Raw genomic sequence first — 25,111 nt, 5'->3', positions numbered from 1 at the left:
ATTGCCTAAGCCTTCAGCCTGTTGGGATAGATAAGTTTAGCCCGGTGAAATTATTAACTGAAAAAAATTTTATCTTCCCATAGATGGTGCGTGCTTATATCACTACTTACCACGCTCCTGGCCTCAGAGCAGTATCTAGTATACAGGAGGCATTCTAGGAATATTTAGTGAATTGTTTGAAGTTGTTTAGACACTTTCCATGCTTTGGTCACCAGTTTTGTTATAGACACCAATTTCAGAACTGTAACAGGCACGCCTGGTGCCCAGGGCTCACGCCTGAAATCCTAGCTACTCAGGAGGCTGAGATCCAAGGATTGAGCCAACTCAGACAGGAAAGTCCATGCGACTCTTAGCTCCAATTAACCACCAGAAAACTGGAAGCGGCACAGTGGCTCAAGTGGTGTTGTGCTAGCCTTGAGCTGAAGAGCTCAGGGACAGCGCCCAGGCCAAGAGTTCAAGCCCCATGACCCACAAGAAGAATAAAAAGAAAGAAAGAAAAAGAAAAAAGAAATGTAACCAGCATGAACTGCTTTCATAATGTTGTTACCTTTCTAAGGACCAAAATGGTGGTATATGCCTGTCACTCCAGCCACTTGGGTGGCTGAGGTAGGAGGACCACAAGTTCAAGATCAACCTGTACAGATTAGGGAGAAATGATGTCTAAAGATAAAATTTAAAAAGTGCTAGGGGTATATTGCTCAGGGAGAGAGTACTTGCATAGCACCTGGGAGGCCCCGGGTTCAGTAAGTCCTATCAATCCCAGAATGCTGCCCGCTTCTCCCCGCTAGGACTTCTGGGTTCTATTTTTGATATGATATGGCTGTTGGCTTTTACCTGTTCTGTTTTGTTTTTGTCCTGATGGGGTTCTTGTTTTGTGGCGTGTCTGTGTTAAGTCTTCTGCTGCCATCTGTATAACTAGCATCCTCGTGTCTGCCCCCACACTTCCTCTTGCGCGCTAGGCAGCTGCAAATAAAAGCTTTCTTGAATGTTGTCTTCAGCTCCAGGCCTGAGCCTTTGACTATAAAATGGAGATAATAGTAATTCCTGTGCATGAGGCTGTTTGGAAGATCAGTCTGATAGTTTTGTAAGTGCTGGCATGTGGTAAACTCATCATCCTTGTTGCTTTGCTGTAGTTTGTACTGTACAATGCCTGTGACGTGTCCCGAATGCCCGTTCAGCCTCTCAGCGAGCCCTGGGACCGTCTGCTTCTCATGTCCTCCTCCCTGTTTGCCTGCTGTGACTTGAAGAATCCCAGAGAGAAGGCTTTCTTCCAGAAAGTAGTGCTTTACCCAAGTGAAGCTTTTCTCTGTGTGCCAGAACATTTACCTCTCATTTTATAGTCACGCTTTTATTCTCTGTTGCTTCTTTCCATGTATTTTTTTCTTTCCCCGTGTGTGTTTTTTTTTTTTTTAAAGAGAGTCTTACTTCGTAGTCCAGGCTGCTCTGAAGCTTGCGCTTTTCCTATCTCAGACTCCCGAGTGCTGGAATTGCAGGCGTGTGTTACTATGCCCAACAACTCTTTTGCTTCATTTGACGTGTGCCTTACTACCTTTAAATATGTGGTGGATTCTTTGTGGACACAGGTTAAGCCTGTGACTACTTCATTAATCCCTTGGTGCACCTGCTTTATGTTGTGTGCAGCAGGCCCCGTTCCACATGAATGACTGCAGTAATCACCAACAGAGAGACCCTGAAGTTTTCGTCAACATCTGTCTTTTTTCCTTTGTCTTTCTTCTCTTTCTTCCTGAATTCTAGGGGAAAAAAGCTTGTGAAGAGTTAAAACCTGCCATTGATTTTCCCTGAAGTATTAATTATGTGTTCATGATTTGAAGGTAATCTTTGACGGGGAGGAAGCGGTGGATGCTGGCGGCGTTACCAAGGAGTTCTTTCTTCTGCTGTTGAAAGAACTTTTGAATCCCATCTACGGGATGTTCACTTACTATCAGGACTCAAATCTCTTGTGGTTTTCAGATACAGTAAGTTAACGATGGCACAATTAGACAGATACACTGTCTTAAGCTTCCTTTTTATGGTTAGACCCATTCCCTGATTTTGCAAGGGAGGCATGAAAATGGGTCAGTAGTGTATTTAGCATTCATTTTTGACCTGTTGGCAAGTCTTCCCCGTGCATATCAGCCACAAGCCCCAGGTCCATTTCTCCTAGGCAGTATCTCCATCTGAGTATCCACGAGGGCACCGTGTGCTTAAGAAATTGGTGTATGATATGGGATGGAAGTAGGCAAATAGATCTTATGTCATCATGATAGTAACCCATATATGACCATGCAAACACAGTTTACTTTTGAAAGTTCAGGAGAGCTGAGTTTTAAAAGGCATTCTAAATTCATGCAGCCCATAATTAGGCTTTTTTCCCCCTGTCACTTGTTTTCCCTGGAGCTACACTGTTCCTAAAGGCAACCCTTAGCTTCATGTGGCAAAGAATAGTCAGTTGCTCAGCTGTACTATCTGTCTCTCAAGTGCACTGTCACCACCTGTTGCTACTGGTTACCACAGGGACATCACGGGACACAGTGTTGGTGTCCTTGCAGAAAGTAGGGGCACAGCTCTGTACATATATTCGGATGCTGTTTGGGGGTACTTGTCTGTGTTCCATCTTTTGAGGGTAGTAGAACTTTGGGCAAGGGTGTTTCCCTGACTCAAAGATAAATCTGAATGTAGCCTTGATTCTTTTGTGTGAAGTGCTGAGGGCTGTAGACGCCGCATTGCTTCCTGACATGTGTGTGTGCGTTCCTCTCAGTGTTTTGTAGAACATAACTGGTTCCACTTGATCGGCATCACCTGTGGGCTGGCCATCTATAACTCCACGGTGGTGGACCTCCACTTCCCCTTGGCTCTCTACAAGAAGCTACTGAATGTAAAGCCCGGCTTGGAAGACTTAAAGGAGCTGTCCCCTACCGAAGGAAGGTAGGAAGCGAAACGATGCGCTGATGAGTCTGAGGGACATTCTGACTGGTGCTGGCACAGCCAGGAAAGGTTGACAGGACCACATGTCCAGGTTGGAGTTTGTTGAGCCTGTGTAGACTGTGCAGATACTTGCTTGAACATACTTAGAAAGACAGGGGACACCACAAAAAGAGGGGCGGGGGAGTGATAGCTGCCCAGGAACACAAAATAATCTCTGCCTTTCTTATCCTGAACGAAAACATGGAAACTCTATGATACTTTTTATGGTACAGAGATAACAAGGAGGGATTACCGAAAAGGGACACTTGGGAAAGTTTATTGATACGAAACTCACACACTGTATAATTGACCCATCCGAAGTGTACCATCTACGGACTTTAAGTGTAATTGTGGAGTATGGGTGACCATTACTTCTAGAATATTCTCATTATTCCCCTGCAAAACTCCTTGTACTCTTTTGCTCTTACCCTGCCTCTACATCTGCCAGCAGTGGTGACCACTAGGCTACTTTCTTCCCCTTTCACTTGCCCATTCTAGACATTTCAGATAAATAGAATCATGCAATAAGTGGTCCCGAGTGCTTGCCTTCAAGGTTCATCCATGTGTCAGAATTTGGTTTTTCTCATTGACAAGCAGTACTCCACTGTGTGCACATGCCACAGGCTGCCTATCCATGCATAAGTCGGGCCATTTAGCCTGCTTCTGCTTTGGGCTCATCTTGTGATAAAGAGTGCTGCCGTGAACACGTGTGTACACACTTTTGTGAGGACACAGTTCTCATTTCTCTTGGTGTATATCTAGAGTGGAACTTCTGGTTCACATTAGCTTTTGAGGCTTGGCAGACTATCCTAATTGCAACCTCAGTAAAAATCCCAAAGGTTGAAATTCTGAAGACCACTAGCCTGAGAATTGCCGTCTCCGTGGGTGGTGGGGAAGGGAAGAAGACGTAGAAGGATAGAGGGAGGCCGGACAATGGGCTGGTGCATTCTAATGATAGCAGGAGAGTTGCATTTGTGTTAGGCACCATGGTTGTCTAGAAACCCAGTGTGCTTCCGGGACATTGGTGCAGGAGTCTGGGGAAAGACAATAGGAAGGCCTGCCCTTGGTGTGGGAGGCATCGCAGGTAGCTGCCAGTGACGGAGCAGGCTGGAGAGGACAAAAACGGACCATAAGTGGAGGTCTCTAAGAAACACTGAGCATGCGTGGAGGTCTCTGAAAGCTAGAACTGAGTATTCTTCTGCTTTGGCAGCAGAACAGCAGCCTTTCTGGTGCTAAGAGCGTAGGACCTATGTCTGCCCTGCTACCTGAAGTTGTCGGCATGATTTTTAACACTTGCCTGTGCTATCTATGAGTTTCATCTTTGCCTAGTTTCCAGCACTGGAGGTATAGACTGTGTAAAGACTTTTAGAGAGCCTTTGTTTTGTGCGTGTGTGTGTGTGTGTGTGTATGTGTGTGTGTGTAAATTCAACTTCATGAAAATGCATTATCTTTATACCGACTTCGTGTTTAAGCATTGTGCATGTATGATTGCTGCTTGATTAGTGGAAAGATGTTCTTTTTGTTCACCTGGGTTTGTAAGACAATTTCTTAGAATCTCAGCTCTTTGGGCAGATACAAATATGAGGGGGTCCCATTGTGGGGTTTGACCTGTCACCCCAGAAGGCTTAGATTGTCCCCACTGTAGTTTAGATGCCACAGTTATAAAGCTGGGCTCTCACATCACCACACACAGTGGACTTGGTTCATGAATTTCACTATCATTTGTCTGCCTCATAACTTTTATACGTGTGCAACTCTTTATGTATGCAAAAATGTGTGTTATTTGCCCTTTTTTCATCTGTGGCTTATTGAAATATTTTATTGTGTTTATATTTCTTTTTCTTTTTTTGGTCATGGGACTTGACCTCGGGGCCTGGGCACTGTCTCTGAGCTCTTTGCTCAAGGCTAGTCCTCTTATTATGCCACTTACAGGTTTTTTTTGTTTTTTTGTTTTTTGTTTTTGGCTAGTCCTGGGGCTTGGACTCAGGGCCTGAGCACTGTCCCTGGCTTCTTTTTGCTCAAGGCTAGCACTCTGCCACTTGAGCCACAGCGCCACTTCTGGCCATTTTCTGTATATGTGGTGCTGGGGAATCGAACCCAGGGCCTCATGTATATGAGGCAGGCACTCTTGCCACTAGGCCATATCCCCAGCCCCACTTACAGGTTTTGAGTGGTTAATTAGAGATAAGAGTCTCATGGAGACTTTTCTGCCCAGGCGGGCTTTGAAATGTGATCCTCAGATCTCAGCCTACAGAATAGTTAGGGTTACAGGCGTGAGCCACCAGTGCCTGGTATGTTTTGGAGGCTTTTATTTTCTAGTGCTAGAAATTGAGTGGAATCTCATGCATACTAGACAAGCACTTCTACTACAGAGCTAAACCTTCACCCCTACATACTCTTTTTTTTCTAGGTTTTTGGCACTTTGGGGATTTTAGGCAGGGACTTTGGTTGTTTGGATTTCAGCATTCATGTTTATGGCATTGGGAATTATGTCTTCTGGGAGTAGGTCCAAACCCACCATTAAGATTCCTAAGAGAACCTTGCAGCTGTGCACATATCCCCCTTGCTACACCCCGGTGGCTTAAACCAATCAATTTTAAATGCACCGGTCCCTTGACCTGACCAATGACCCTTTGCAGATTCCTTCCCGCCACCAAATGTACCAAACATGCTTTAGAATTATTTTATAATTTTCCCGCGGTGTGTGTTGATTTGTTAAAAGATGTTATGATGTATGATAAGTCCCTGCCTTCCCCAAAGAATGTATAAAACAGCTGGAAGCCTAGGGCCTCTTAGCGTCACCATGTGCTGTGTGTGCGGAGGACCAAGCTAGCTCACAATAAATGCCCTTTATGCTACAAAAAAAAAAAAAAGATTCCTAAGAGAGAGGCTGGGAATATGGCCTAGTGGTAGAATGCTTGCCTCGTATACATGAAGTCCTGGGTTTGATTCCTCAGCACCACATAAAGAGAAAAAGCCAGAAGTGGCACTGTGGCTCAGGTGGTAGAGTGTTAACCTTGAGCAAAAAGAAGCCAGGGACAATGCTCAGGCCTTGAGTCCAAGCCCCAGGACTGGCAAAGAAAAAAAAGGTTCCTAAGAGAGTATGGTAACTTTGGGGCTTTCTTTTTTCCTGAGAGGACCTAATTTATTAACTCATGACTAAAGCCAGTCTACAGGGCCATGCAGGACCATATTCTCATCTATACTCGCCCAAGCAATACTGTGGTTCACAAACACCAGTGTGTCTGATAGAAATCTGTCTGATTTGCCACATAAATCTAGTAATCTATGTCAGGCTAGGAAAAGGAAACAATACAGATCTAGGTACAGGTAGAAGTGTATGGCTTCCTTTCTGTCTGAATTTATGTTCATTCTAGAAATCTCTTATAGTTCTTCCTTATAAACGATCTGGACCTGTAACAACCGGCAGAAACACTATTGCAGTATCTGATTGGCCCCTTTTCTTTTCTGTCATTCTGTGATTAGGAGCCTTCAGGAGCTTCTAGATTACCCCGGTGAAGACATTGAGGAGACTTTCTGCCTCAACTTCACGGTGAGAATTTTCATACTTACAATATCGACTGTTTACCTCATCTGGCTTACAAGGCACAATTAACATGAGTTCTCCAAACCAAACAACAATAAAGTCTGTGCCATTCAGGAATCAGAGTACTTTTCTCAAATTATTGTGAATGTCACAGGAGTTCAGGAAGTATGTTGGATAAATGAATCAATGATTAATCTGTAAGCTTGAAAAAGGACCAAAACAGGAATCCTCTTTTTTCCTGACACATCCAAGGTACTTACTTTCTAGAGTTCAGGTCATTTTTCTCTCTTTTTTTTGGCCAGTCCGGGGCCTTGAACTCAGGGCCTGAGCACTGTCCCTGGCTTCTTTTTGCTCAAGGCTAGCACTCTGCCACTTGAGCCACAGTGCCGCTTCTGGCCATTTTCTGTATATGTGGTGCTGGGGAATCGAACCCAGGGCCTCATGTATACGAGGCAGGCACTCTTGCCACTAGGCCATATCCCCAGCCCTCATTTTTCTCTTCATAGCTTTTTTTGGGGGGGTAAAACTCTATGACTGAAAAAATACATTTTTTAATGTTGACGTTTTTGGGCTCCGATTCTGTTAGTCTCCTCCGATGGTCATGAAGCGCCGCTTGTTTCTTGAGTAGAGTCGTTTGCGTTCATGAGAAAGGTGGAGTGGTGACGTGCCCACGCTGACGTGGTCTTTTTCTGCCTCCGATGTAGATCTGCCGAGAGAGCTACGGGGTGATTGAGCAGAAGCAGCTGATCCCCGGCGGCGACCGGGTGGCGGTGTGTAAGGGGAACAGGTTAGTGCTGACCGCGGCTGCCGCACACGTGCTGGCTCTGCCCTTTGCACTTTCACTCTTCACACCCAAATCCAATGACTTTTCAATCCCTCTGCGGCGGAGGGAAGGGTAATTAGAGCCTGATGATTTGAAGATGATCGTGAGTTACTAATAGTAGACCGAGCACACGCCCTGGGTTTTGAGAATAACTACTTAGCTCGAGATCTCCGTTTCGCTGACTTTGACTCTAGTAAGTCATGTGAATTTTTGTTATTTTTTGGCTTTGTATTTTTCTCACCTGTACCATGAGGATTGTAACAGTTGTCCTGGCTATCCCCATGAGATAGTTGTGAGGAGAGTGTGAGATAGTTTACAGGAAAATAATTCAGAATAAGTGGACTCCCAGCAGCTAGCATAGGGTTTTTAGTATGTATTAAAGTGCCTGGCACTAAGATATGTATGGAACAAAGGAATGTTAAATGCTGGCAGAGCATGGCAGAGGAAAGCTGCTTGCCTCATGGCAGCCAGGGAGCAAGAGAAAGAGAGACAGAGGCATAAAGAGAGAAAGAGGGAGGAGACAGACAGACAGAGAGAAAGGAAGGAAGGAAGGAAGGAAGGAAGGAAGGAAGGAAGGAAGGAAGGAAGGAAGGAAGGAAGGAAAGGAAGGAAGGAAGGAAGAAAGAAAGGAAGAAAGAAAGAAAGAAAGAAAGAAAGAAAGAAAAAGAAAGAAAGAAAGAAAGAAAGAAAGAAAGAAGAGAAAGAAAGAAAGAGGAGGTTTCTGGAACAAGATGTAGACTTCAGAGGCATGCCCACAATGACCTTCCTTCTATCGGACTCCACCTCCTAACAGCCCCTAGCCTGTGACCTCCCCTACAGGTTTCCCACTGAGGAAATTAGCATCTCACGATCCAATTACCTCTCAACAGCACCAGTCCTCAGCTGGGGACCAAGCCTTCAGTGCATGAACCTTCTGGGAAGACACTTTGTAAATGAAACCATAACAACATCGTCTGCCCAGACACAGAATGACAACCCACGGGTTGGGACAGCCCGCCTCCTCCACTTCGGGTGCCAACCTCAGTCAAGCCCCGGGGTCTTTTACTTGAGCTTCTAACTCACTGGCTTGCAAATCAAGCTTCCTGTTGGATACATTTGATTGAGTGAAGCACAGAACTAAGAGAAACACTTGATTGTGCTGAGCAGTCTATTATAAAAGATTGTGAAGGGGGCAGACGAAGTGAGGTATGGGGAAAGAGAGCATCCATGCTTAGCTGGCACCAGCTACCAGAAACTTCCACAGGTTCAGACACCCGGAAGCTCTCTGAACCCTACCCATTGGGTTTTGATAGAGGCTCCTTTTGTGTTGCGTGTACTGGTTCTGGGACTTGAACTCAGGGCCTAGACACCGTTCCTTTGCTTTTTCACTTAAGGCTGGCACCCTACCGCTTGAGCCACAGCACTTTGTTGCTTGGTTAGTTGGAGGCAAGAGTCTCATGGACTTTCCTGCCTGGGCGATCGACTTTGAGCCCATGTCTCTTTATTTGTATTTGGTATTTGTATTTTGTGTTATTTGTATTATAAAACTCCATACTTTAGTTGGTGTTGCTGCTGCGACTTTCAAAGCAATCATTTCTGGTCTCTATACAGGGAAAGGTGTGGTCATATTACCTATTACCAGGGAGAGGCGGGGAGTCCCAGTGCCCTGTGTTTGAGATTCAAGTATGGAGCAGCTTCTGTGTTAGGTGGCATTTCCGCCTGTGGCCTTCCTGGGTCCCCGGCCTTCACCTAGCACCTCATGAACTCCTCCACACACTGCCTCTGGCAGAGGTCTGTGTCACCGGGCGTCAGATAAGGGATCAGAGGCTGAGAATGCAAGGTGAGGTGTCAGCCTGGGTCACAGTCCAGGGCTGCTCCGGGGTTGTGGACTGTTGATGTCTCACATTCTCAGTGTCAGAGAGCACGGAGAATGCAGCACCCATGACTCCCATAAGGGCGCAGATCACATTCTCCAGGGCACCACCCTCATGACTTCATCTAGCGTGAGTGACATCCCAGAGGCCCCGCTGAGTACCGTCCATTGGAAGTAGAATATCATCGTATGAATTTGGGGCTACAGGGGGCAGATATTCAGGTGCTACACTCTTGCACAGCTTCTGTGACTCTAATGTGGTCACTGCCTCACTACCTGATCTCATTGTTATCCCTGGTGGCAGTCAGAAAACACTGAGTAAATCCTTGCTTCAATTTTCATTGTATAGTGCATAAAACAGAAATCTTCATAAACTACCTTGAAAGCCCGAAAGGGAAGGTTGTATACCATCGCAAAATATTAATTATTATAGTTTTAGTTCCTTTGCCTTTTTTATGCCATATTCCTCTCACCCGATGCCCTTAGATGATCAAGAAAATGAAATGAAAGAGCTAGAAGAATAATATCCCTTGCATTCCTCTCATTGGCCATTGTATGCTGAAGACTGCTGGCAGTTATGCTGCTTTTACTGTTAAAATAGTAAGGTATCTGATGTCGTAGCTGCGTGGGAGAAAATGCCAGGGTACTAATTATTTATCAACAACTTACTCCATTCCACTTGGTGTTAAAATCGCCTTCCCGTGTTGGGTAAGAGCTATGCAGTCAGATGAATTAAAGGCTTCAGGTCTAATCTCGGCTGTGGCTGATTGCCGGTGTCCAGACGGTAGTCAGATCCTGCCTCACTGTGTTGGTCACCCCAGATAACACTGCGTTTTGTGGCTACGCGTGCCTAGTGTTTCACATGCTCTGTAACATGAAGTTATTACTGCTAATGACAAATGGTGCACTACTCCAGATTCTCCTAAATTTAACCTCAGTTTGATGCAATTGCTCTTTGGTGTTTGTTTTGTTGGTTGTTGTTTTGTCCCTAGAGCACCTAGATTGCATAGAAAGAACCCGGGGATGGGAATGTAACTCACATATGGTATGACACACTTGTAGCTCCTTAAGATCCCAACTAAAGTTGGGACTCGGGCTAAAGTGAGTGGGTCTCTCGGTTGTAGTCTGTGAGGGGGTACACTCGGACATGTGATAGAGAACAGTAGGTAGATACGATGCCAGTGCCAACTTCCCAAGTGCTTCCCATGCATCAGGCATCTTTGCAAGTACTTGACACAGAAGCCCCCCACCCCACCCCACTTGACAGAGGAACCCAGGCACAGAGAGGTTAGGTCGCTCGGTCAGGTTACCACAGCTGCAAGCCCAGGGTTCAAAGCCAGGCAGATGGAGTCAGAGCATCTGCTCTGTGGGCATCCAAATCCCCCACTGAGAGCTGAGAGGGGCTGGGTGATACCTGTCCCCCTCACCCCAGGAGAAAAGAAGGACTGAAGATGCTCCTGGTTTTTCTTTCAGGGAGACAACGTAATTCTTTTTTCTTAAAGTTGAAGTGAAAAACATCCTGTGTATGTATGAATCTGAACGGCTCAGTTTTTAGCCAGGGGAAGAAAGTGTGTCAGATATCATTACAAAACTCTGCGTTCATAATAGCCCTTTTGACTTGTGTGTATGTTCTTTTTCTCCTTTTCTTTTCCTTCCTTCCCCTACCAGTATTTCAACAGCTATTACATTGCGTGTGTGTATGTGTGTATAAAGGACTTATCTTTGCCTATATAATTGCCTTTTAGTGATAAGATCCCAAGGATGAACTTAAATGAAAATATATGGCATATTGAATCAGTTGATAGACTTTTTTTTATGGTCAAGGTGGTGTACAGAGGGCTTACAGTTATACTTAAGGTAGTGAGTACATTCCTTATCATTCTTGTTACCCCCTTCCTCATTTTTCTCCCACCTTCCCTCTCCCCAACCCCTTCCCTCTGCTTTCAACATTTTTGTAACCTTCTCAATGATGGCCACTGTCATTCTAATCTACAAAGCTTATGAACTCTACAAACATTGACAATGAGACAATTTCTCCCAGGTCGGGTGATAGGCACATTTCTTTCCTTTTGCTTAGTATCATCGGGTCCCTCTTCTTCTCTCATTTCTTCCCTCCCCCCCCTCCCTCCCCACTGCCCTTGAGTTGCTTAGTTTGCTTTCATCAATGCAGCCATTGGGCCTTTCTCTATTGTATTTTTTTCCACCTGCTTTCCACTCATTCTGTGCCCTCCTCCCAGCTTCCCTTGGATGTGCACGTGGATACACCACACGTGAGCCTCTAAATACTGTAAGACTAACGAAGGAGAAGTCCTTTGCTTCCTTACCTTTGGAGTTCTTTTTAGTCTGTATATTATTTTAAGTACCTATGAAGTCGTGCTTGGGGATACACATTGCTGCTGAATTGATTTTCCTAGTGAGTTTTGCCTCATCCTCAATCCATAACTCCCATTCACCCACTGTGATGAACAGTTCCATCGAAATCTTTCACACATAGGCTACTTTAAATATTGTATGCAGTGCTGATCCATTTTGATGATGTGTCTGCTTATTATATATATAATGCATATATCGTAAAGAATCAAAGGTTGCAGCTGCACGTCATTGCGTGCTGTTTCCTTTCAAAGGATCGATTTTATTTTGTGGGTGTGCGTGTGCAATGCAGGTGTGCCTGCAGATGTGCATGGAGTGTAACCTCCCAGGCCGGGAGGCTGCGGTGCTAGCTGTGCGCGTGACTCGTGTGCCACGCTTTTCTGCACAGGCCCGTGCCGAGTTAGCTGCGTGGGTGCCGCAGGCTGCCTTTCCCTCTGTCGGTGACTTCGCACTCTGTTGGCTAGGTTTGGCCTGTAGGGAATTGCAAATGGCTTTCTTGTCTTGAAGGGAGGGCATCCTGCTAGCTATTTAACACACCCAGGCTTCATGGCTATCATATAAACAAGCTGGGGCCTGCAGGGTTAACATCAGCCCTGCTAGAAAATGATGGAAGTCACTGGCTATTGTGAAGGGTTTTGTAAACATCCTGCCACCCTTGAGGTAATGGTGTGGTATGACTGGCCGGTCACTAGAAAAACCCTGTAGCTAAAGTCTTATCATGAAAGAATGGCTGCTGGCCGGCTCACGCAGCTGGGAGCTGTCTGGAGACCATGCCGGGGGCCGTTCACCTGGTGCTACAGTGCAGGGACCGGGCCTCCCCCAACCTCTCTGTATAGATAACCTGGTGATGAGCTCCCAGTACCTCTCTAAAAGGGCTAGACCATTTTCAAATGAATAGTAGACTTACATCATTATAGTATGTTATTATATTAGTAGCCCTTTGCCATCCATGTTTTGTTAGCATTTGAATATAGAGTATATTCAGGTGTTTCTCCTTCCCTAATTTTTGTGTTGTCATCTGTTATGGCCTGTAGTCTGACACCACCCTAATCTCAGCCTTTCTGTGTCTAATAGTTGCTAAATACCCAAGGTATTTTCTTTAATGAAATTTTTTTTGAATCTGTAAATGGTTTTCTAAAGTACTAGGAATTTTCTTAACTAGTCTTACGCATCAAAATTAGGGTGATTATCTTAAATTCCAGATTTGACTTGGGTTTCAATTTGAATTGTGATAAAATAAAAGACAGATTTGGGAAGAATGACCATTTTTGTGACTTTCAGTCTTATCATCAAAAGCCTGTTGCACTTGTGAAATCCTGTTTTGTTTTTTTTCTAATGCAGGTTCTATACTTTTTTTTGGTAGATTGTTAAACACATACATGCAGGGACAGAGAGACTTTAGTAGTAATTAATCTCCTACCTGCAGAATAAATTTCCCAGTAATTATGCCCTTAATTTGTGCTGAATCATTTTTGTTTTTAGTGGACCTAGAAAAATTCTGAATGACAGTCTCATTTCTAGAGATAAATTTCATCCTTTTACTTTTACTAAAGTAATCATGATCATGATGAATTATGTAGTGATGTATTTTGCTTTTCTCCTGGCTGGCCTGACTATGAGGAAGGTTACCACCACCTTAGGGTTGTTTGTGCCTGCTATCATCAACAGGTCAGAGCTACCCTTCATTTTGACTTTAAAAGCAGCTTCTGTGTCATTTTAACCCTTCAGGGAAATGGGAGAGATTAGACTCTGCTTTATCAAAAGAATGGTTTTTTTTTTATATCCATAATGTATTAAGTCTTATCTTTTTGAGGAGGAAATTAAAACCTGACTTTATATGGAGAAAGCCAAAAACAAGATGGTTTATTCAATTTCCTGCATTATTAAATTAAAAGGGACATTCTTCTTTGATAATAAAGGATCGTGAATGCCCGTTTATGGTCATTTTTTCCCTTTTCCTTCATTTACCCAGGAAAAGAAGAGTGTTGAATTTCCGGAGAATTTATCACTTCTGCACTAATATTAATAATAAAGCTGAAAGCTAGTCCGCATATAACAGATAACACTATTTCTTGGTTTTATGTGTAGTGAATCATTAGTTCTTCTTAATTGCAAGGAAGGGAGTAAGACCCGCCCCATTTAATGAAGAGGAGACCTCAAGCAGTCAGAATGTTGAGCCTTTTATTTATTTACTTTGAAAATACTGTTTTATTGACAGCACAGTGGTAAACAATGTCAATGTTATAGGTGTGTTTCCTTACAGATCACCTACAGTTCAAACCCCACAGGGAAGCTCAGAGTCCTTCATATCAAATGTGTTCTTCCTTTATGCCAATCCATCCTCAAGCAGTAAAATTTAGTGATGCCCCATGTCACATCTAATGTCAAATTTCCAGAGCAAACTAATGGAGCCACAGCAAACACAAGCAAACAGAAATCCTTTCTACTTCAGAGCTGGGGATGGGGACACACACTTGGGTTGGTTCTTCAAGAATATAAGTTTTTGAGGAGCTTTCACGGTTGGTTTCACAGCTAAACCCCTAAAAGCTACATAACAGAAACACAGGGATCAAACAGACCACATTGGAAACACATGCTACAGAATCTCCTAAGGTGGACATCTCTTCAAGTATTTCAGAACACTTTGGGGGGAAGGTATTTTTTTTTTCCAAACTTTTTAAGACATTGCCAAGTAAGCACACACACGAGAGTGTTAGCAGTGAGCACACGACGACGCTGTTGCACGGTTATACACGCTTGGCTAAACTCGGAACTTTGGATTGCTCCTGAAGTTGAAGTGGCAGAGTCCGGGCTCCGTTCACAGTCGAGGCTCTCTGTGGCCGGCTGCCGCCCGCGGTCCTTCTCCCGGCTGCACGTCTAGGTGGCAGCACACTCCTCGTTGGGCTCTCTATGGGGAAATGAGAGGACGAAGCGCTTAGAAATGCGTCAGGCTTTGCCAGGATGGCCCAGGTGCGCGGGAGGATGGGGGTGGATGGATGGATGGATGGATGCATGGATGGGCAGGTGGATGGGGGTGGATGGATGGATGGATGCATGCATGGGCAGGTGGATGGGGGTGGATGGATGATCGATTCCACATGAGGCGCCCTCCCCATCCCATCTTCTGGAGCCGACACAGGGGGTCACCAAACAAACCATCCCCTCAACCTCCGGTCGTGCCCACATTTGGAAGAGGCGAGCTAGAATCTCGTTGCTTCGAGTTTAATTTGGGGAATGTCGGAAGAGATGCATATGGGATGGGGGGGGGAGGTCAGGAGAGAGAGAGAAGCAGAGGCAGGTGGCTCGCGTCGCCTCCCCGCGGCGGCCGGTCCCCGCTCCGGTGCGGCTGGGGGGGGGGGGTGCATTACCTGCAGGCGGCGTCGGGCACCTGGGTGTCCGGGCCGTCGTTCCTGCGCCGCGCGGCCGCCGCCGCCGCCTCCTCCCGGTCCTCCTCCTCCTCGTCGCCGTCCTCCTGGCTGTCTTCCTGGTCCTCCCCTTCGAAGCTCCAGGAGCAGCTCTCCATCTCGCCGGCGAGGTCTTGGATGCGGGCGCGCAGCGGCTGGCACATGCGGTCGTACTTGCGCTCGAGCGCGCGGAGCTCCTGGTGGAAGGCGGCCTCGAGCTCGCCGCAGCGGCTCTGCAGCTTCTTGAGCGCCAGCACGCGGCACTGCACGGCGCGGGGCAGGCGCTCCACGAACTCGCGGCCGGCCGGCGCGGTGCCGCTCGGCCGCCGCATCCCGGCCCCCGTGCCCGCCGCGCGGCCCTCCCCCGCGGCCGCGGCCGGCTCCGCGGAGCCCTGCTTCCCCGAATCGGCCATGGCCCCCGTGTCCAGCTCGGGGGTCTGCGCTGCCGTCCTGCCCGGAGCCCGCACCCCGCGAGCGCGCGCGCGCTGCACCACCGCACTGCACTGGCTCTGCGCCGTCAGCTGACAGCACCGGATGCGAGGCTCCTGCGGGTTCTCCCCAGGCCCCCCTCCACCTCCCCCCGCCCCCACCCGCAGGGCCAGACTGCGCAACGTCACCACCGGCGTCCCCAGCCTCCCTGCCCTGCGCCCCCGCACTCCCACACCAACCCTCAGGGCCCACACACCTGGAGGCCATGGGCCGCCTCTCTCCTTAGTGGCCTCGGTCAGCCTCGGGCGTGGATATATGTCTGGCTCCTGATGGCTGCTTTGATCTCAGCTTAATTCACTGCCTCAGAGCAGAAGCGCGGGAACCCCTTCTATCCCTTTGGAGACCGGTGGGGTCAATGTATGGAAGGGGCATTTAGGTGCCTCATCCGTCCATCCCCCCACCCACCCACCTATCCATCCATCCCACTTGGTCATCCCTCACTGCCTTGTAAAAGCAGCTCAAAGACAGCACCCAGGCCCTGAGTTCAAGCCCTAGGACTGGCACACAGACACAAACATACACACACACACACACACACACACACACACACAAATAGTAAGAATAAAAACATAAAAATTGCCTAGTGACAATGGCTGACACTCGAATCCTAGTTACTCAGGAAGCTAAGCTCTGAAATTGCAGTACTGGAGTCAATCAGCCCAGGCAGGAAAACCTGTAAGATTCTCATCTCCAGTTAACCACCGAAAAGCCAGAAATGGAACTATGGTTCAAGTGTCAGACACCAGCCTTGAACAAGCTAAGGCATAGCAGCCAAGCCCTGAGTTCAAGTCTCAGTACTGGCACACATAGAAAAAAATTAAAATTAAAATCACCTAGGAATAAACAAACATGGAAATGCAAGATCTCTCCAATGAGAATCATAAAACTCTGATGAAGGAAATTGGAAAAGATGTGTGTGTGTATGGAAAGACCACTTATGTTAGTGGTTAAAAGGATACTGCTAAAATGTCCATGTGACTGAAAGTTCCCTAGTATATCCAGCAGACAGGGCACTGATGAAAAATAATTATTCAAGGCAAAATAAAGTTGAGAGGTAAGAGGGAGCAGGCAGGAAGGACTTTGCCACCCTTTATTCTCAGCCCCTAAATTTATTTTATGCAGTACATTTTATGACGTATGCAGCTAAGTCAGACAAACTGTTTTGGCCATTTAAACATCCCTCATGGTTATGTGATGAGCTAAAGGTCAGTTTCCTGTTTCTGTCCCTCAGTGCGTTACCTATGTGGTACTAACAGCGCCGTCAGCGCACAAGCATTCATTAGGTTACAGACATCTTGTCTGCATTCATACTCTTTGTACCCATTCCGCTTTCCCAGGCCGGCTCTGGGAAAAAAAAAAAAAAGCAATGTATAGGTTAATAGATTAAATGCAACCTCCATCCAAACACCTATGGCTTTTGTTCCGGAACTAGAAAACAATCCTGAAACCCATGGAATCATTAAATTGAACAGGTAAAGCTGTCTTGAACAAAGAAAGAACAAAGAACAGAGAAGAAAAAAGGAAAGAAAAAAAGTGCATATATGCTACCTGATTTCAAGACAAGTTGTAGGATTACAGAGACCATGTGATCATGTCATAAAAATGGGTACAAAGACCAACGGAACACAGCAGAGATGCCAGAAATAAACCCACACATCTACAGCCAAATGACTGTCCACAAAAGCACGAAACCCCTCCCGTGGAGGAATAAAAGGGCCCTGGGAAGACTAGACCTTCACATGGAGAACTTGACCCATCTCCTCTCATACAAAAATCAACTCGGGCTGGATCAAAGACAAATACAAGACTGGAAACTCTGAACCTGCTAGAGGAAAACATCATAGAGATTACTTCAAGATATTAGTATGAAAAGGATTTTCTGAACAGAATCTATGAAACACAGGAAGCAAAAGCATACACTGACAAACAGGACTGTATTGAACCTAAAACCTTGCACAGCAAAGGAAACAGTCAACCGAGTAGAAAGTCAGCCCACAGGGATGTGCCAGGGCCTCGGCTAACACGATGGCAGAAATGCAGAATATACAAGGAACTCACAAAACCTAACAAACAATTCAAACAGACAAATTACCTGAATAGGTACCTATCAAAAGAAGGCAGACGCACGGCAACAAATCCAGTCAATCCCATTAAGCACCAGGGAAACACAACAGAAAACCATAATTAGGTACTATCTCACCCTGGTTAGAATGGCTATTCTAAAAAAAAAAAAAATAATACATTCTGGGAGGATGTGGAGAAAAGAGTCCTGTTATATACCATTGGTGGGGATGTAAATTAGTACCTCCATTATGAAGAACAGTAGATATAATGTGTGTTCTGAGTACGTGTCTACAAGAAGAAAAGACAGCAGACCAAAGAGACTTTCCCACCCAGCTTAATGGCAGTGCTGTTGACAGCAGCTAAGATAGGAAATGGGCCTCTGTGCCCATCCACAAGTGAATGGAGGAGGAAATATGTTGTGTAGCACAATGGGGTATTATTATCTAGCCAGGAAAGAATGAAGTCCTGACATTTGCAGCAGGGTAGAGGGAGCAGAGGATATTATGTTGGTAAAATGAGCTGGACGCTCTCCTATGTAGAAGCTGAAAAAGGTCCTCTCAATGTGGAGTCGTGACTGTCAGAGGCTGGGAAGGGCAGCGTGTGGAAGGGAGGACCGAGCAGTGGTTGGATTTCCCAGTGCGCATCGTATGCCTGTATGCAAATCACACAGAACCCAGTTAATACGGATAATTACCGCCTAATAATAAAACATAAATAGCAGGAAACAGACTTCACATTTTAAGTCCTGGGCTTCTTCCTGGGCTCATGCTTTGTGGCGTGACACCTTCGTGATGCCGGGAAGTCGGAGTGCACCCCAGCGCCTTCCCTCCAGACCACCGTGGGTTCACCGCGCTGTCCTGGGTGGCTAAGCTGTGGTGTTTGTTGGGCTAGCCATTGTGAAGTGCATTTTCTTGTTCTTCATCATCTGTTTTTCGGAGGTACTGGGGTTTGAACTCGGGGCATCGTGTTGCTGATCCCCACCTCCAGTCCTGTTTTAGGGTTTTGCAGGCTGTTCCTGAGTTAGGGTCTTGCTCTGCTGCCCAGGTGCACACCTGTGGTAGACTTCCTGCTGTAGCTCAGATAACAGGTGCACACCGCCTATAACAGGTGCACACCGCCTATAACAGGTGCGCGCCGCTTCAGCCGCTTCTCCATGGAGGAAGCCTCACCAACCGTTCTGCTCGGGCTGGCCTTGAACCTCAGTCTTTCCAGTCTTAACCTCCCAAGTAGCAGAATTAGAGACCCACATGGGATTGGGGTCACAGGCAGATGGGACAGGTGGGCGGCGCAGACTGCAGTGGGCGCAGGGTGCACATCCTATTTCTCCTCTGCATGGGAGGGGTCACTGGTCTTTGGTGGTGGCATGACACTTCATGTGTCAGGAGCTATGGCGCCCTCTCTGGGCTGCTGATACCTTGCAGCCGCGGTCAGGCCAGGGCTAGGGAGGGGTGGCGGGGGTGGGGGTGGGAGTGGGAGAATGGGACTTGGACTGAAGCTGGGCAGAGCTGCGCTTTGACTCCTGACCCAACCGCAGAGCTGGCCAGGCCCCTTCCTCACATCTGGGGCGGGGGGGGGGGACAGGGCTGGAGTGGGGGCTGCTGTGTTCCCTCCTTGCCTGTTCTGGGGTGGGGGGGAGGGTCATCTTGGAGGAAACCCATGGGTTCAAATATAGTTGCATGAAATATTCTGCAACCGTTATTTGATGTGCAGGAAGTGTTCTTCACAATGTTGATTGTCTAAAACATTTTAAATGAAAGCTGGGTGCCAGGGACTCACAACTCTAATCCTCGCGACTCTGGAGGCTGAGAGCAGGAGGATCGAGAGTCGAAGCCAGTGAAGACGGAAGGATTCCCGCCTCCCATTAGCCAGCACAATGCCAGACTGGAGGCCTGTCTTCATCGGTAGAGCACCAGCTGTGAGCAAGAAAGCGGAGTGTCAGGCCCTGAGTGCAGGCACTGGTATTCGAAAAATAATAAAAAGTTAAATTAAAAAAAACATACATAGATGCTATCATTTAACACTCAAAACTTGTTTCCACTCAACGTTCTTGAAATTCTGTTCATTTTGCTCAACATGGATGTGATTAATTCCGTTAGGGAACTCGGTCATGTAACTGAAGGTGAGTGAAAGGAGCCTAAAACGGATGGCTTGGACTTTTGTTTTTAAGCAGAAAAAGGTTTCATTTTTCCTCCCTCGCAACTGAGTTCTAGGCAGGACCTTTGGATGAGATGACAATGGAGGCACCTCGGGTCAGTGGTTTGGTTCTGTCTTCAGCCCCCGTGTCCCACATCACCGAGTGTTTGCTAGCGCCATAGGGCCGGGGATGGAGGGAGAGGGGAGTCCTGGTCGGCTAGGTAACGCCTCCGCGTGTCAGCTGGCTGTTTTCATCTCCTAGCATCAGTGGCGAAGGCCAGCTTCATACACCCAGCAGGACTTCCAGCTAATTCTATCCCGTTTCCCCCGTCTTCCCTGGACAGGCAGGAATTTGTGGATGCCTACGTGAATTACGTCTTCCAAGTCTCCATTCATGAATGGTACACAGCCTTCTCCAGCGGCTTCCTGAAGGTGTGTGGTGGCAAAGTGCTCGAGCTCTTCCAGCCTTCAGAACTGAGGGCCATGATGGTGGGGAACAGCAACTACAACTGGGACGAGCTACAAGAGGTGAGCTTGAGAGATGCCATCCTAAACCCAGGGAGGCTGGTGCTCATCTGTAATCCTCCCCCTGGGAGGTTGAGGCAGGGGGACCAAGAGCGTGAGCTGCATAGTATGGGCAAGGCTAGTGTGAGCGCCACAGGGGAACCTTGGCTCCGAAAACCAGAGGGTAGGGAATGCAGCGTAGGGCTACAGTGCATGCCTAGCATGTGCAAGGCTGGAGGTTCAAGCCCCAGCTCTGGTGAAGGAGTGAGGGTTGGGGTAAGTGCACCTAGGACCTAGTTGCCTTCAAAATATACTATGGCTGCACAGGATTCAGAGGTATTCTGAAGTTGTTATTTCTTAGTATTAAATACAAATGGTATGCAGGTCCACTAGGATATTCGTTTTATCCTGTAGGACACATTGTGCCTTCTTTTTGTCTTTTTTGGACAGTCGGCCATCTATAAGGGCGATTACTCAGCCACACATCCCACTGTGAAACTATTCTGGGAAACATTTCATGAGTTTCCCCAGGAGAAGAAGAAGAAGTTTCTACGTAAGTCTCAGTACTCTCAATATGCTATTTATCCACATGTTGGTCTTAACTTAGGAGTGTGGGAAGATGCATACCACGGTAAAGATTTAACTATTTTCAATTTACGTTTTATGTCTGAATGTTATGGTTGGTACTAAATGGTTACATTATATTGTTTCTGCTTAACAGAGAAATAAAAGGGAAGGAACGAGGCATTTCACCAAGCTCTGATTTCTCTAAATGTAATAGTGTGCTCTATGTGGAGATTCCTATTTGTAGTCCCAGCTGCTGGGCGGCTGACGCATAAAGGTTATCAGTAGGAGGCGGCATACTGACATCTCCCACAGGAAATCAATAGTTCGTATGAAAGTGATTCTCCGAAGCATTCCATTTGTAACAGGAAATTGCTGAAGTTACCCTCCCTTATAGCTAACATTACAAGTCACAGAACCTCTGACAAGACATCTCATCTGCCTAGAAGATGAGAAGATGTCTGCTTCAGCTCTCCTGGTTTTTTGGAAAGGGGCAAATAGGAAAGGAGAAGAAAGTAGATCATAAAGGGAATTTCTATTTATTTATTTATTGTCTGTCATGGGGCTTGAACTCAGAGCCTGGGTGCCAATCCCTGAGCTCTTTTGTTCAAGGCTAGCGCCCTATCACTTGGAGCCACAACTTCACTTGAGGTTTTCTAGTGGTGAATTGGAGATAGGAGTCTCACGGACTTCCCTGCCCGGGCTGACTTTGAATGGAGATCCTTAGATCTCAGCCTCCTGAGTACCTAGTCCGGGCTCATAAAGGGAATTTCAGTAGCTAGGGTGGCACAGGCCTTGGACATTTCCAGTCAGAGGAGAGCTTGAGACCCAGAGATCCGGGCTCCTTCCTCTTCTAAGGGAAGATCATCCTCGTCTCCTGTGTCAAACAATCCCTTCAGCTTTGAGTTTGCAAAGGTCCATGACGTGTACGACGGCGTATATCCGATGGAGGCCATGTTTTCCCTTGAGAGCTTCTGAGCATCTTCCCTCCACAAGCATAGCTGTACTTTCCCTGCGAGCCACAGGGTGTCATGCCTCGTTCTCTATTGCCTGGAGACGTGGTCGTGGGGATCCACTGGCTGGGTGGTGAGAGAGAGCCCTTTCCTCCCTCTCCGCAGTGTTCCTGACGGGCAGCGACCGGATTCCCATCTACGGCATGGCCAGCCTGCAGATCGCCATCCAGTCCACCGCCAGCGGGGAGGAGTACCTGCCCGTAGCGCACACGTGCTACAACCTCCTCGACCTCCCCAAGTACAGCAGCAAAGAGGTTCTGAGGGCTCGGCTCACCCAGGCCCTTGACAACTACGAGGGGTTCAGTCTGGCCTGAGGCTCCCCAGCCTGACCTAGGCGTCTCTCCCCCTCCTGCTCGGGTACACACAGGGGCCCCTTGGGAAGATCATGGGGAGGGAGCTCTATTTTTTTATTCTCTAAGTGGGTTGGGACTTTCGAATCCTGAAGCTGGCAGATAGGTTTCCGGGGTTGTAAGGAGCATTACAGCCTTTTTGAAAAAATCAGGAGTTGGGGGATAAAATTGGCTCTGGGCTAGGAGGTGGTTTGGATTTGTTTTGTTTTTGTTTTAAACCTCAGCTACCCAGTGTCCCTTGCACCTGTGATTGTGTTGCAGTCTGCTGGGGGGAAAAAAAAATGACAGTAGATTTGTAAACTTTGATTTCTTAAATGCAGCCCTGACCTTTCCCCGTAATACCTCCTGTCCCCCTGAACTTCCCATTCCTCTGCCAGAATGCCTTTGCCTGTCCTGTCCCTTCTTCCCTGCGCATGCGGATTGTCTTCTTTCAGTGTAGCCTTGGAAACGCCCCGGGGCTGATTTCAGCCCCTCTAGCCCAAAGGAGGAAAAGACTACTTCAGAAACTTCCAATTCCAAACAAGTGGTGTCAGGTCTATTATTTTGGTGGCGCGGTGGAGCATTGTAGAGCTTTTCTGAGCACATCCTGTTTAAAGGAAATAATGAAGGTTCTGGAGGTAACAGCAACCGCCCTGGCCGCGCCCACTTGCTAGGCCTCCTTGAGGAGACGCAGTGCAGCTGGGATTGCTTTTGGACTCGGTTCTCTTCTGCCGCTCAGCCACACCTGCCAGATCCACTTTCTCCATTTCTAAGCTAGTTGTATTAAGTTCTTAAAGAGTGTGTCTTGCCCAAGGAAAGTAGAAATAAAAACATTTCCATCCCTTTCTCCATTGTTTTGTGTTCGCTACCATATGCTCTCTCCTCTCTGTCTCTTGTTTCCTGCCCTCCTTCCCATCTTACTTTATTTTCTTTCTTCTTTACTCCATCCTGTTCTTTGTTACTTGACTTTCCTTCTCTTAGATGCATGCTACGTGGGTTTTTTAAATTGTTTTTATTTAAATTGTAAAGTTTCTTTCCCCTTCTCTAATTGTTAAGACTTAAAGACATTCTTGATGATGGTAGTTTTGTTTATCTGAAATGTATGTTTACAGTAGGATTTGGGGACATTGTGTTTAAATTAAATGTATGTATCTCAAAAATGACATGCTCAGCTTCAGTCATCATGGGATAAGAAAATTCTCCATGATCAAAGAACTCGTGTAAGCCTAATTTTAAAATTCCTAGTGACTAGAGAAAAGTCTTATTTATATAAAATGAAGTATTTATGAACAGTGATATAGCATCAAGTCTTGATGAAGGATCGTAGATTTTTGCTTTTCCTTTTGATTTTTAAAACTTAACTCCAATTGCTAAATCGGTAGTTTTTCAGTCTTTATAAATACAAGATTAAGAAAAAAAGTATACAATTATATGAAATGTTTATTTTCTATGTGTGTGCATATAGTTCAATATTATACAATAAATTTGGTGTTTTAACTTAAGGTTTTATTTCTTATTGTGCTTGTCAAATGTATACCTTGCCTTTAGTAGAATCTATTAGTCTGTGTACACAAATAATCTAATATAAATGGGAAGGGAGGAGAGCAGGGAGGAGAGATGGCCCGGGCAGGGGCCGGGGGGGGGGGGGCGGGAGAAGGGGATTTCTGGGAGTTGTGATAGGAGAAGCAGCATTTCCCATGGAGGGAGAACACTTCATGAAGGCTCACCCATGAGTGTGTGCAAGGAAGAGTCTGGAGCAGTGCAAAGGGTGAATGAATTTGTGCCTGTAATCCCAGCTACATCAGGAGAATGAGAGCTGAGGATCATGGTTTGAAGCCAGACTAGACAGAAAAATCCTTAAGACACTAATCTCCAGTTAAACAGCAAAAAGCCAGAGGTGGAGATGTGATTAGCCAAAAAGCAAAGTATCAGCACCATGTCTGCGTGCACGCGCGCACACACACACACACACACATACATAAGCGTGAGAGGAAATGAAATAATGGTTGGTGGGCCTAGGGAGGAAGAAAGTGAATGTAGATTTGAAGAACTTCAGTGGGTTACCTCTACAGGATTTGTTCAAGGATGTTGGACCTTGGGGGTGATAGAATCTGAGCTTGGCTTTAAGAAGGAAAATGTGAGTGGTATGAGCTGGGAGGGATTGGAATGGGTAGGACAGAAGCAGAGAGGGAGGTTGAGGCAACAGGACTGGGAATTCCAGGACAGCCTGGCCTCCCTCGTGAGACCTGGTCATGGAAGGAAGAAGGGGAGGGAAGGAAAAGGAAATGAAAATGGAAGAAGAGGGAGGAAGGAAATGAGAGGGGAGGGTACACATATAAGTTACACATATACACATAAGTCAACCCTTATTGCTGGATTTCATAGACACACCTATAGGTGGTAGGGTCCCTAGGTCCTATGAGAACTATGACTGAGTGCATGGAGAATGAATGACATCAGTAGAAAACTGCTGGTTGTTTGTTTATACTATAGCTAAGTAAAGACACAGGATTATGAGAGTCTGACCTGCAGTAATCCTGTCAAATGACAGGAAGAGTGTCTTCCTGCAATTATCTTACTGCTTCCAGATATCCTGTTATCTACCTCTGGGAATGTGCCCTTTTGGTCTATTCCTGAGACTCCTTGCTTAAGCTATCCTTGGGACAATCTGACCCTATAAAACTGGAGAATAGGGAAGATATCTTCAGTTTAGTCATGCGAGTCAGTTAAACTCATTCCTTGCCTCCTGGTGCTATTCAACTTTTATGAAAGGACACTGCCAGAATATATTCTTCTTGTCATCCTTGTATCTGCTAGATGGAACTGGCTGAGTCTCAAGAAGGGGAATAGAACAGCATTAGCCATATTTGGTTTTCTACGAATCCCCCATTTTTTGGCACTTCGTTGGGCTTGGCGGTTGAGAGGAACTTACAATCTGTTCATTCTGACTTCAGTTTGGAATAAGTAAATAGTAGTTAGAGAAAAGGGTGGGCTAAGGTCATGTGATAGAATAGCAAAAATAGATATCAGCTGATGAATGAATGTACTACATAAG

General features: G+C 46.4%; 2 protein-coding genes across 4 annotated transcripts in view; one reads left to right on the top strand and one right to left on the bottom strand.

Annotated features, from left to right (window-relative positions):
• Nucleotides 1–22,346, top strand: part of Herc3 (HECT and RLD domain containing E3 ubiquitin protein ligase 3) — a 79,851-nt gene extending 57,505 nt beyond the window's left edge. For all 3 annotated transcript variants that reach the window (XM_048333832.1, XM_048333831.1, XM_048333833.1), the window contains 7 exons: nt 1,833–1,976; nt 2,759–2,925; nt 6,451–6,517; nt 7,216–7,298; nt 19,991–20,174; nt 20,601–20,703; nt 21,833–22,346. In XM_048333832.1, coding sequence (XP_048189789.1) covers nt 1,833–1,976; nt 2,759–2,925; nt 6,451–6,517; nt 7,216–7,298; nt 19,991–20,174; nt 20,601–20,703; nt 21,833–22,041 — 957 coding nt within the window. In that variant the 3' untranslated portion in view covers nt 22,042–22,346. The remainder of the gene's footprint in view (nt 1–1,832; nt 1,977–2,758; nt 2,926–6,450; nt 6,518–7,215; nt 7,299–19,990; nt 20,175–20,600; nt 20,704–21,832) is intronic.
• Nucleotides 14,434–15,373, bottom strand: Nap1l5 (nucleosome assembly protein 1 like 5). Its single transcript, XM_048333348.1, has 2 exons — nt 14,925–15,373; nt 14,434–14,464 (listed from the first exon to the last, which is right to left on the bottom strand). Exons 1-2 carry the CDS (start codon nt 15,371–15,373, stop codon nt 14,434–14,436), a joined length of 480 nt encoding a protein of 159 aa, XP_048189305.1.
• Nucleotides 22,347–25,111: the final 2,765 nt, after the last annotated feature.

The sequence above is a fragment of the Perognathus longimembris genome, chromosome 24 (genome assembly GCF_023159225.1).
Source record: "Perognathus longimembris pacificus isolate PPM17 chromosome 24, ASM2315922v1, whole genome shotgun sequence".
NCBI classification, from domain to species: domain Eukaryota; kingdom Metazoa; phylum Chordata; class Mammalia; order Rodentia; family Heteromyidae; genus Perognathus; species Perognathus longimembris.
This window is presented reverse-complemented; position numbering and strand designations above follow the sequence as displayed.

Excerpts from the sequence above, each read along its gene's own strand:
- Nap1l5 (XM_048333348.1), bottom strand. The coding sequence starts at position 15,373 with ATGGCCGATTCGGGGAAGCAGGGCTCCGCGGAGCCGGCCGCGGCCGCG. Across the intron at positions 14,465-14,924 it reads GTGCCCGACGCCGCCTGCAG|AGAGCCCAACGAGGAGTGTG; the intron begins GTAATGCACCCC and ends ATTTCCCCATAG.